Raw genomic sequence first — 12,779 nt, 5'->3', positions numbered from 1 at the left:
GGAATATTATAGTATTTTAAAAGTTGACACTTTGAACTTTTTCAGTTGAAATTACCAATGTTATCCTATGAAAGGAAATTCAAGTTGCAGGTAAAGTATGTTCACCTTACTTTTGTGATCCAGTACTGGACTCCTAGGTTCAGCACTGGGACTTCTATCTAAAACAGGTAAGTAATTACGTTTTGGTAGTTGGTACGATTTTTAAAGAATACTTGTAGTTTGCAAAAATCGACACTTGGAAGAAATTTCACAGAAAAACAGTCAATGGTTTCCAATGGAAGAAAATTCAAGTTAATGGTAAGTAAAGTTAAAATTACTTTTCAGGGTTTGAGCTGGGCTAAAAGATGCAGCACTGGGTTCTCTCCTGATAACAGGTGAGTAAATCGGAATTCGTGGTTCGGCTAATTTTAGATGAATATTTTAAAGTTCCAAAACTCCACACTTAGAAGAATTTCCAAGTGAAATCAGTCAACGTTACCCTATGGGAGAAAAGTGAGTTATCAGCTTTTGGCTAAGTACTCAACTGGCAGAGTTAAGGTTCTGGGCATAGACTCAGGGGTCTCCCAGGGTCTGGTAGGTACAGTTGATACACCCTCAGCGGTGCAGAGGTAGTTAGGCCCAATGTTATCCAATGAGAGGCAGGGGGCCTTCGGTTGGTGGCTGCTGGCTAGCAGGCCACACAGCTGTGGGAGCTGGGCTCCTGGTCACTTGCTATGGGCAAATGTGGAAGTAGGATAGGACAAAGGTTGCATGGCCAGGGGCACTCTGGCGGCTGGGTGCAGGGTGCTTTTGAGCAGTTGGGCGCTCAATGTTATTCAAAGGGAATCGTGAAAGGTGAACAAAGGCTGCAGGCTCGGGGACGAAGTATCTTCGGGAGCGACCAACACTTCGAGGGGTAAGATCCTGCAGGATACGTGGGCACCACGGAGTGGGGCACAAGGGGCCGGGGTCGCCGGATGCAGGGGTGTCTTTTGGCATCGGAAATCTCACTCTCGGCTGGTCGCAGTTGGAGGGGCCCCTGGTTCCGAGTCTGCAGGCGCCGTCCGGGTTGTCGAGGAGGGTCCTTGGGCACTGGATTCAAGGTCAGAATCGCCGGGGGGACATCCTCAGGGTCTTTGTCCACTTGGGCACAGGCCGCGCTCGGCGGGTGCAGAGTGGGCTAGGTTTGCGGTTCATGGCTGGCACCAGGGGTATTGCCGTTGGAGCAGAACAACTGCTCGTGGGAGTCTCAGTCTCTAAGAGGGTCAAGGCAGGAAGGTCCTCCAGGGCTCTCGAGGTTGCTGTCCGTAGGAGACGCCGGGATTTAGCAGGAGCAGGTTCAAGGATCAACAGGCCAGTAGGGCTGGGGCCAAGTCAGTTGGTGTCGTCCTCTTGTTAGCAGCTGCACGGCGGCTCTTCTTCTTGGTCTTTCTTGTTTCAAAATCGGGATCAGAGGAAGGAAGGTTCAGGGTGCCCCTAAATACTACATTTAGGGGTGTTACAGGGAGGGTGACAGCAGGGACCAATAGGTCCCTGTCCTGGGGTGGGTACACCGCCTAACCTGCTCCTCTCCTGTGGGAATGGGGCAGGAGCCTAGCAGTAAGTGGGTAGGGCTCCCCATCCTCAGGATGGCGGAACCCCCGAGACGTGCTTCACCTCGCCTCCTCCACCTGAGGCATGGAGTTGGCACACACTGGCTAACCCCCTTTCCAAACGTAGGGTTTCCCGCCAGTCTTCTCGCCAGAGTGGGGGGTCAGAACTGGTGGGGGCCAGTTGCCGAGTATAGCAAGTGGCCTGGAGAAGCTCACAAAGGCAGTGTGCCTTTGAAGCTTCCCACTGCACATCCTGGGGGAGGAGACCTAGCACCTCGCCCAGAATGTGCATTGTTTCAGGCACAGGAGAGCGGGGAGCTCTCCACCCAAGGGTCCAGCAACATGTCTGCTGTGTGGCAGCCTAGGCAGCCTCTCAGAACAGACGTGGATTGTAGGTTAGGTTTCAAGGGGCATCTCTAAGATGCCCTCTGTAGTGCATTTTACATTAAATCCTCTGGAGCTGTCAAACTTGCAGCACTTGACAAATCAACACTTGGGGATGGAATGACATTCTATTCTCGTAGAGTAGAGGCCTTTGGGGTCACCCCGGTTCGACAGCTGGATTTCTTCTACCTTGCCAGACAGCTCTGGTTGCAGAGATAGTTGGGTCGCGCAAAAGATGCTTTACCAGACACTCGACTACACTACCTTCAGGATGCAGGAATACAGCAGTGGGGTTTGTTGCCGATGTCGCTGTGTGTTGATCTTGGGCTGGAGTTCAAAGGGTCAATCAATTGAATGGTGATCACCAATCCTTGGCTGTGGCAAATGTAGTCCACGGCTAGTTCGGCGGCTGGAGGTCGACAAGAGTGAAACTTGGTGAAAGCTTAGCTACCACTCTGGGCTTCCAGGACACCACTTCTCTTTGGGCTCACTCTTGACCAGCCCAGCGGGTCGCAATTCTTGTCACACAGCACGTCTGTTTTCTGGCAGCTTGCAGGGGATTGGTCCCACCAATCTAGGGGAGGACTCTGCTTTGGTTTATGGAGTCCCTCTTGCTGGGAGCAATTAGCTCATGCCACAGACACAAATTGAACACATGGTTCCAGTATATGGGCTCTTCAGGGCACTTAAGTGTCCTATCTTCGCATTGCGGCAGAGTCCAAACTCCTGTTGTCGGTGATGACATCTTCTATGTGCCTCTTCTCAGATTTAAATTCATAACTGAAGTTCTGGTGTCAGGGAAGCCCCTTAAATCCTAGCTTCACGGACATGAAGGGTGTGAGTGACAGTGGCCAATGGGCCACTGGTCCCTGCGGGTAACCCGCTCCTGCAGTGACAACATCCTGAGGGTGTACATCACTGTGCTATCCGGAAAATTCTATTTAGGGTCTGCCAAAATGGCAGAAACTTTCCTTGGCTATACAGAACTCCTGGCCCAACCTAAAGGTGTGGGTAGCCTTTCGGAGGTGTACGCCTCCTGCATACTGAATTCTCTTACCTTCCTAGAAGCAGATCTGCTTCAGGGGTGGGAAGGGCTTTGTCCTCAAGTGGAGGACAAGTATATTTGCACATCAAGGGCGGTGAAGCCTTGGAGGTTCACCGCCTCAATTGCTATCTCACTAGCCATCTGGGAGGGAGAAGGTGTGACCTCTTTCCGGCCCAAGCCTTTGTCTGCGTCCTGGGGAAGTGCTAGCACATCTCACCAGGATTTTAGACTCTTGACTTGGCGGCAAACAGTTCAGGTAAGCTAGCCAAGGTACTGGAGCACTAAATCTTAGGTGGGCACCTATTCGGGGTGGAACCTATGTGCATGCCAGCTCACCCTTGACACGCGGATCATGTTGGAGGTGAAAAAGCGCGGTATTGGACACCAAACACAACACAATTTGGTCATTCCATAGAGCTGGCTATCTCAAGGGTTCTCGGTAGCCAGCCCATGTTACACTATGGAATGCCGGTCACTTGGTCACTTACAGTAAAACCTTGTATTAAGGGGTTACTATACAGAAATATATATATATATATATATATATATATATATATATATATATATATATATATATATATATATATATATATATATATATATATATGTAAACATATCTTTTAAAACTTTAATATAATGTACTCTACCTCCTGGGCTTAGGAGGTAGAGTGGCTTACTTGCATTAAGGCAGTGATGTGGCTCTGCAGCACATGATGTATGCAGAATCACTCTCGAGCAGACAGGCTGTTCATGCAGGGCTGCAATGGCAGACCTCTAGAAATACTTTTACTTGGGTCAAACAGGGTGGCACAACATAGCGCTGTAGCCCTGGTGACCCATTTACCACCCTTGCCCTGGGTACCACTGGTACCACATACTAGGTACTTATAAGGGCGCAAAGTACCTTCCCTATTGGATGTACCAATTCCTATTACTTTTAGGGCAAAGAGCTTGGGATCTGGTTAGCAGGTTGCCTGTGCGCTATCAGAGTCAAAACACAGAATATAGCAGTTCTAATGGGGGCAAACAGTGGAGGGGGGGGGGGCATCTGCAAACATACCCAGTTTCAAACAGGCGGGTATCATTCTGGCTTTGAGAAACTTAGGAAAGTGCAGAGTGGACCCAGTGTCAGGCGCAGACTTCACAGGGACAATCCTCAGGGCGGGGTCTGGACTTTTTTGGTGTTGTTCCTGCACCACCTCCGTTGAATGGGACCAGAGCTGAAGAGCCCTTCGAGTTCTTGGACTTTTCTTGTGGAACTTACCTGAATAAGTCCGGGATTGTGACGAATGATCAGTGTAAGCGACTTCTAGAGTGGTCCTGGGACCTCCCTCACGAAGGGGACCTACAGCAGTGCGCAGTCGCATGACAAGCAGCAGAAGCTTCATGGATCACTCGCGGGTGGCCTTCAGATTCATGGTCCTGCATCCACACAGACCTTGGAGGCATTGTCCCTTTCCAGGCATGAGAGAGACACCAAGCGGGATCTGTTAGCCCACAAGGTTTGAAACCGATAGAGTCAGAAAAGGGCACACTAGTTCAAATTGGACAAAACTGTCAAGAAAATGTGAGTCAATAAAAGACCAAGGGGATGTCGCCCTGATCCACACTGATGGCAGGGAAAAGGAGGAACTGAGGTCACCGTGCGCTGGGGCGGCGTCTAACTAGACACAGTACAACTCATTTCAAGGACAGACAACGCCAACAAAACCACACAGAGCTGTACGACGCTACCTACTGGTGTGCAAGGGTACTGCTAAAAAAAAAATTCTGGATCCAGTCTGACACCTGGGGAATATTCTACTGTAAGGAATCTGCAGCTAGAAGTCTCGATCAGGTAATGTTTGCAGCAAAAGTCTGCATTGTTAGCCACTGAATGAAGCATTCTTATATATGTTACTGAATGAAGTTTCCTTACTGTGAAAACAGTTACTGAGTCCTAGCTGCAAATTTAATGCGAAAACCAGAACCGTTAGCACATTGTTAAGAAATCTAGGTTATTGCCAATTAAGGGTATGGAGGATGCTCAGCTCAACCTCAGGAACGTTAACACTATTTCAAATTACACAATTCAATATGTGAAAGGTAACAGTGAATAGACTCTGAAGGGTAAAGTACTTACAGAGCCCGAATAGACACCATCTAGCCAAGAATGCCATGTTGGGAAGTTGTATTTTATTTTTTATTTGCAATTGTTGTTTTAATGCTTAAGAATTGTTTTCATGCCTTTACTCTAGAGGCAGTGGTGAAAAGCAGGTGATAGTAATGGATGTCACTAATGGCAGCATGTCTAAGAAAAAATATCTTTTCGAGTACATAAAATAATGGGTCCAATTCACAGAATCCTCCAGCAATTAACCTTCACATTTTTGCCAGTGGTGATGTTACGAGTACAACATGGGAGTGTGCAGAATCCTTTTAGAGGGTCAGAAATAAAAAAGCCTGCTAGGTGTTCTTATTTCTTCTACAGAGAGAAGTTTCTGTGCGTTTATGTGACAACAGAACCAACTATTACCATATTTGGGCTTAACTAAAAATAGACTAAATGCAGTCAGTAAAGCTGTGTCATATTATTCAAGGTTTTCCTCTGCGGAGCCTCAGACATTTGTTTTCAAACAGCGGTTATGCCGTTCATGGCTGACCATACACACTTGGTTTCATACCTGTGTGGATTCGAACATGTCGCTGGAGCGCGCCTGGGTCTGCAAACTGCCTCTGACAGTGAACACACACGTAGGGCTTCTCCCCGCTGTGGATACGGAGGTGCCTCTTCAGGTTGCCTTGAAAGTACACGACACAGAGTCAGTCGAGCCAGGAGATGCAATTCTATAACCCACTTCTAATGCCCCTTCTACAAACAAAAAGAAGTATTTGTTATGGAAACAAGGAAGGTATAAAAGTTGACTATAAAAACGTGTGAGCGGCAATGTTGCAACACAAAGGCTCCAGGGCACAAAAACTTGCATCTAAAGAAAAAAGTACCCCCACTAAACACCCCTCCTACTCCACTGCGGATGAGAGTGATCCTTTCAGACTGTCGGATTCTGCATGTTGATCCACATTCACGCGGACAGATTAAATTCTCTCTCCCTACAGGTGCTTCTAGTTTCCTAACTCTGTTTCGAAGCATAAAGGTGACCAGAAGAGTATGAGTGGGGCAGCTGCACTAGAAGGATATGCAATGGGGTAGGACCAGAAGCGTATGCACCGGGGGATGGCCAGAAGAGTATGCACTGAGTGGCGGGTTCAGAAGTGTAGTCAAGAGGGTAGGACAGAAGAGTAAGCAAGAGGGGAGACTAAATCAGCAGAAGGCAGAAAAGTGCTGAGAAGAAAAGCACAGAGTGGAACCAGGGAGGAAATTACAGAGCACCAGGAAAGAATGAGGCTAAAAGTGAAAAAGAGAACAGGAGAAAGGGAAACAAGAAACATAAGTAAAAGAAAAGAGGTACCTGAAAGAGAGGAAATGGGGGAAGAAAGAGGGAATGAGCTAAATGAACAAAAGAATATAACAAACAGGAAAGACAGAACTAAGGAGATAGAAGGGGGATACAAGAGGGAGGGATACGTCGTCCTTATCATATTATCATAAACATAAACAGATTAAGGACAATGGTCACACTTGGTGTCAGAGGGACATCTCCACCACGGACATGATCATAGCAGTGATGAGATGCTGTACAAGGTTAAAGGGAAAAGCCTCGGAGACAAGATAGATTGCTCTCCATGGAGACTTGTGTTAAGTTTGTAACAGTAATTTCTAAAAATAAATTATTTAATCAACAAACAAGGACTACACATGACAGTGTGGGCCTCCTAGTTGCTGCAACCGCAGCTTTACATGGTAATCTGGTGCAATTAGTTATAGGCAGAGAGAGTCGTTCAGGAGAACTGACAATGGATGGCGAAAAACAACAGGGTTCGTTTTGATGTTGAATGTTTTGGCATCAATATCAAGGCTCTATTTGTCGATGTTGAGTGATGTGACATTGTCCTGGCAGGACTGAACGGTGTGACATCAAAAGTATGACATCAACGCCTGCCTCTTGATATCTAATGTGGTCTTCATTTCCACATCTTGCATAGAGCCCTATTGATTATTGAAGGTGAAAATTATGCCACAATACCAGTGTTCATACCAGAGAAGTTTGACATTGATCAGGAGTGGTACAAGCTTTGAGAATCCAGGTACTAGATGTGCTTTATCCTCTTCCTGAATCTCCTTCCCAGTGAGTCCTTTTGGGTTGAAATCTTTGTTGTAGTGAAATGGCCACTCCATTGTGTTCTTTTTGAGCTTTCTTGCTCCTGTTAGGGCTATACCCTCACTGCCCTCTAGCCTAATTTTAGGCGAACACCAAAATTCCCCAAATTCACATTCCTTAATGCGAGGAAAGAAGAGAGACCTCACATTATTATGCACATTGGTCTTTAGAAGATTTCAACTTGCCACAGAGTGGCACTTCTCAAACTGTCAAGTTAATCAAGATATAACCTATGCCTTGCATGTGTACTATAGAAGTAGAATGTTGTGAGATGTTATGTAAAACTAAAACAAACTTTAAAAAGACAGTGAAGAGACACACACAATCCTCCCCCCTCCCTCATGGAGCTGGGAAAATATTCTACTATTTGTGACCATCAATAAAGATTCTATGATGTTGAACAAGCAAACAAATGACAATCTTTCCCTAGACTCATATTCAACACCGTAAGGGGAAAACGATTTGACAAAACAAGACCTCATGTAACAGAGCTTATTACGAAGGGAAAGATATGAAATATATCCCTTCAGAAATGCTGCAAGTCCCTGACTACATTGGTATTCAGCATGGTGAAAAACACCTACTCTCTTCGGCCTTCTGATTTACTAGTCTTCTCTGGGCACTATGAGGCTTAGGTGAGCCAGCACTTTATGGAATTCCTAAGAAGTTAGGGCTAAATAAGTATACAGAGATTTCAGCATAGTGAACCAAAGACTGAAAGTCCTTCCAACCCTAGGGGTAATCTGAAGGACAGTCTACGCTTTAACTGTGAGGAGACTGACCTTTCTACCCACATAAAACATTAAGGCATACCAACATCAAGGTGATAGTGCAAGAGAGAGTAAGCCTACGTTCAGACATAGCCTAAAGGCAAGCTCCTGATATTCCAATGTTGTGCTAAACAATGAGGAACTCTAGCTTTACAGCACACACTACAGCCTTAAATTATTATATTATAAAACTTGCATACCTGAGGTGGTGAACTGTTTCCCACATTCCCTGCATTTGAGAGGCCCGTCTGCAATATGAATCTTCAAATGTGCTTTTAGATTCCCTATCTGAAGCAACACAAAAATATTAAACAGATGAGATTGGCTTAACATTCTGTTGGAGATCAAATCAAATATGCAGAAATAATTAATGAAACCACTCCACAAGGGCATCGCATATAGCTTTCCCAATAATCATCCTTTTATACAGAAGGCTTTTGCTGGTCTCAAGAAATTTCCCCATTGAAAGCAGAGACCCTTTCCATGAATGGAATTTCCCATTAAAATTAAGATATTTTACTAATTGTCACAATATCACTTAAATTGCATTATTTGTTTGACGACTTTGAATGTTACAGCCATTTGGTTGGGAAACAGAGTCAGGCTACATTGAAAACGCACACTCAAATATAGAAGCTTTACGGATCCCGGCAGCAATACGATTTCAAAGCTAAAACGTAAAGTAGGAAAGGTCTGTTGTAAATGCGTCAATCTGCATAATTATGAACTATCCTCAAAATGTGCTTATTTTACCAAAGCAGAACATTTCTTGCATACATTGATAAAAAAATAATGACATTATATGATATATATAGCTCTTCTGAAATGGTTGACAATTCAATTTCACAGCCTAAAATGACTAGGGAAGCACAAAGTGTGTGCTAGGATAATGCATTAGGCAAACACACTCCAAAGACATTGTGGACAGAAACAGGACTCTTGAAGAAGATGCTTGCAAAGAGTGATGCTTACAAAAAGTGTGAGGCACGAACGCAGATTTACTATGTTCAGGTCTGAAATGCTCAAAAGTAGCACAAACCACGTATTTGGCCACACTGTGACCATTTTGAATGGTTTGAACTGCGGAAGCCCCACGTTCTTCTGAGACTTTCAGCAGGATGTAGCTGGCGAGGTCCAAGTGGGCGTTCATAGATCGGCCAAATAAACAAGCCACATTGATTGTCCACAGTGCTAGACTAGCCGAGAACAACATTCTTTTCCTGAACACCTTAATCCTCTTGGACTCCCTGTCGGGTGGTGGGTCTTACAGAATGAATTGAGTTTCACCTTGCTGGTGGCAGCCTCGTCCACCAACATTTCTGAAGAAGGGTGCCGTGTAAGGCTATCTGGGTCACTAGGTGCCGGTCTGTGGCATTAGGCCACCCATTCATTCACCAGTAGGTATGAGCAGGGCTTGGATGAGTGCCCATTAAGGTGTCATTTAGGGCTTCACTGAATATAAGCAAGGGCTCAGGCATGGCTGTCCTTGGTTCCAAAACTTCAGTAAGGGTATTTGTCTTGGCTTTAACTGTAGGCAGGTGTAGGTCCAGGACCTCATGTGTGTGTCAAATAACAACAGTAAAGGAATCACTCTCTGCCGTTGAGAGCCCAAGAGACGGATTAAACTCTTTATAAGGGGACTTATCCAGCCCACTGACCTCCTGTAAATCCATGTAAAATGTGTAATCATACTGGTGGGGTGAGAGGGTGATGTTGCGGCATCGCTGATGGCCAGGGAACTCTGGCCGCATCTGGATCAGCTCCTAAACTAGAGATTGGGAGTAAGATCGACTGGCACCTTTACGCCCATGTGACTTCTCATTAGACAGAAAGTGGAAGGACAGAGTCTAGACCCTTTTCAAATGATTGCGCCTGTACTTCGATTTAGCAGAGGATTTCGACCGCAAGGTTGAATTTTTGCGGGAGCAGCATCGGGAGTGGACCTGCATCCTTGACTTTGAGCAGGACATACACACGGCCTGTGACTTCTTCCAGTGTAGCTGACGTGCAGCTTTGTGGTACCAGATCACCTTCGGGTGCATGAGGGAGCCATCATCGCATTACTTGGAGTCGTGTCCTGAACCCGAGCACCAAAGACTTGCCTCATGTGGATCTGTGAAATATGTTTTCTCAGCATGGGTTAAAGCCTGTAGTTTTAGAAGCGAACATCGTTCCATTGCACACTGGATTTTGTTTTGGGAGTCGTCAAAATGTCATCGGTGCACAGAAGTGGTGCTTATATATGGCTCCACTCAGTCACTTCTGGAATAGACCGAAACCTACGCAGAGCTGTACGGTGCCACCAAATGGCATGCAGAAGCACTTTCATGAAAAGTTTCCAGATCAAGTCTGGTGCTTGGGGAATATTCTAAAGGTTGGGATTCAGCAGTTAGACGTGTCCATCAGAAAATTCCTTACTACTTTCCTGTTCATTTAATGTTGCAACTGTGGAGAATGCACTGTTATCCTACCTCCCACCCAACCAACTACCCTTGCTTTCTCGGTGGGTCCTTCTTACATACTCCCTCTTCTTTCCTCCCTTATCCCCCACCCTCCTTTCTTTACCCCGGCTTTTAACTCTGCTGGAGCTCATTTGTGCATTTTTCTTTTTTTTAATGTTGACTAAATGGAGGGAAATTACTCCAGACTCCCAAGCCCCTTGCGTTCTTCCAGGGACATTCCTCCATACTATAACTCTTTGTCTTCCCTCCTACCCATTCACCCCCTTCCCTCGATTGCCTTGTTTTCATGATCTTCCACTGGGACTATTGTTTTCCCCTTTATTCGAAGTCTTACTTTTCTCTATGTATTCCTAGCTCTTGCCCCCTCCAATCTGTCAACATTTTCTTGAGTGTTCGGTATCCTCTTTCTGCTTCTGTTGTTTCCTCCAGATCCTGCCAGAATCATGTACAAAGATGCTCACCCTTTGATACCCTGAATGACAATTTTTTGCAGTACCTAATTCCTAATATATATTCTTAACATACCTGAGATTCAGTGAAGGGCAGCTACCTTTTTTGTTCATAAATGAGAGAATTTGGATATATATATATATTATTCACATTTGCCCCTGAGCAAGGGAAACGCCACTCCACGAGGATTGGAAAACTTTCCTTTTTATTGCACAAAATCACGCAGGCAGCCCCAGCTACATGTAGATTCCTTGACGCGTTTCGCTGCACCTGCAGCTTATTCCTAAGGGAAGGGGACACAGGCAAAATCCGGTTAGTATTCTAAAGTCTGCATTTTACCCATATTGCATCTGCTCCCAATGAAGATGTATGCTGGGATTTCGAGTGAAAATAATCCCTTTCAGTAGGGTCCGTTTATTTTTGCCAAAACTGTTATCAGCCCCATTATTTTTCACACAGTTCATAACCCTCCAGTGGGTCCAGGGCTGCTCTTGTGATTTGAATTAGGCAAATCTTCGTGCTGACAGGATGTGATGAGTCACAGCCTCACAGACCTGGTTTCAAGTTCCAGACGGTGCTTCTCCCGCGGCACAGAGCCTGCCGCCTTAAATTATTCACATTTGCCCCTGAGCAAGGGAAACGCCACTCCACGAGGATTGGAAAACTTTCCTTTTTAATGCACAAAATCACGCAGGCAGCCCCAGCTACATGTAGATTCCTTGACGCGTAAATGGTACTTGTAAAATATATCAGAAGTCTTTTTCCAGTCATTGTGCTGCCATTCATGCCTGTGATCAAGGACGGACTATCGTCTGAAACGCGTACGGCTAAGATATTTTTCTTGTGTATCTGCAGACTGCGATGTTGCCTTTATCGATGGAGATGACTGATGGAAATGTGCATCCTAAAGCTTTGGCAAAGGTGGAACTCAATATATATATATATATATATATATATATATATATATATATATATATATATATATATATATATTCACGCTCCAAGGTTGTCCACCATGTGAGTAGCACGCGAGCAGCAGCTTTATTTATGTGTAGGTGAGGACGGGGATCCGCTTGTAGACGCCGCTCCGTAATGGATCTGCCCGACGCGTTTCGAAGCTCCATCTGCTTCTCTTCAGGGGCTTTAACGGAAGCGGTGTGCGCACCCGCTACCCGCTGAATCTATATGCGGCAGTCCAGCCGCAGAGTATGCACCACCCCGTTAACGTGGGGGTCACAGCAGTGAAGTAGCAGCCGTACATGGGATCGAGGACGGGCCCACTCGTGGAGTCCATACAGGACTTGATTGTGTGCTTTCCGTACTACACTTCCCAGAAGTCTCATTAGAGCCTCCCATTGGCGGGTGAGTAATATGAAATTGGAGAAGTGTAGCGGGTGCGCACACCGCTTCCGTTAAAGCCCCTGAAGAGAAGCAGATGGAGCTTCGAAACGCGTCGGGCAGATCCATTACGGAGCGGCGTCTACGAGCGGATCCCCGTCCTCACCTACACATAAATAAAGCTGCTGCTCGCGTGCTACTCACAAGGTGGACAACCTGGAGCGTGAATCTATATGCGGCAGTCCAGCCGCAGAGTATGCACCACCCCGTTAACGTGGGGGTCACGGCAGTGAAGTAGCAGCCGTACATGGGATCGAGGACGGGCCCACTCGTGGAGTCCATACAGGACTTGATTGTGTGCTTTCCGTACTACACTTCCCAGAAGTCTCATTAGAGCCTCCCATTGGCGGGTGAGTTATATGAAATTGGAGAAGTGTAGCGGGTGCGCACACCGCTTCCGTTAAAGCCCCTGAAGAGAAGCAGATGGAGCTTCGAAACGC

General features: G+C 46.0%; 1 protein-coding gene across 6 annotated transcripts in view; it reads right to left on the bottom strand.

The window, feature by feature from the left end:
• Window positions 1-12,779, bottom strand: part of ZBTB17 (zinc finger and BTB domain containing 17) — a 417,671-nt gene that overhangs the window by 205,103 nt on the left and 199,789 nt on the right. For all 6 annotated transcript variants that reach the window (XM_078642537.1, XM_078642540.1, XM_078642535.1 and 3 more), the window contains 2 exons: window positions 8,230-8,317; window positions 5,664-5,780 (listed from right to left, as the gene is read on the bottom strand). In XM_078642537.1, coding sequence (XP_078498663.1) covers window positions 5,664-5,780; window positions 8,230-8,317 — 205 coding nt within the window. The remainder of the gene's footprint in view (window positions 1-5,663; window positions 5,781-8,229; window positions 8,318-12,779) is intronic.

Source organism: Lissotriton helveticus, chromosome 5_1 (genome assembly GCF_964261635.1).
Source record: "Lissotriton helveticus chromosome 5_1, aLisHel1.1, whole genome shotgun sequence".
NCBI classification, from domain to species: Eukaryota; Metazoa; Chordata; class Amphibia; order Caudata; family Salamandridae; genus Lissotriton; species Lissotriton helveticus.
Note: the sequence above shows the minus strand (reverse complement) of the source record. Positions and strands in the feature narration are given on the sequence as shown.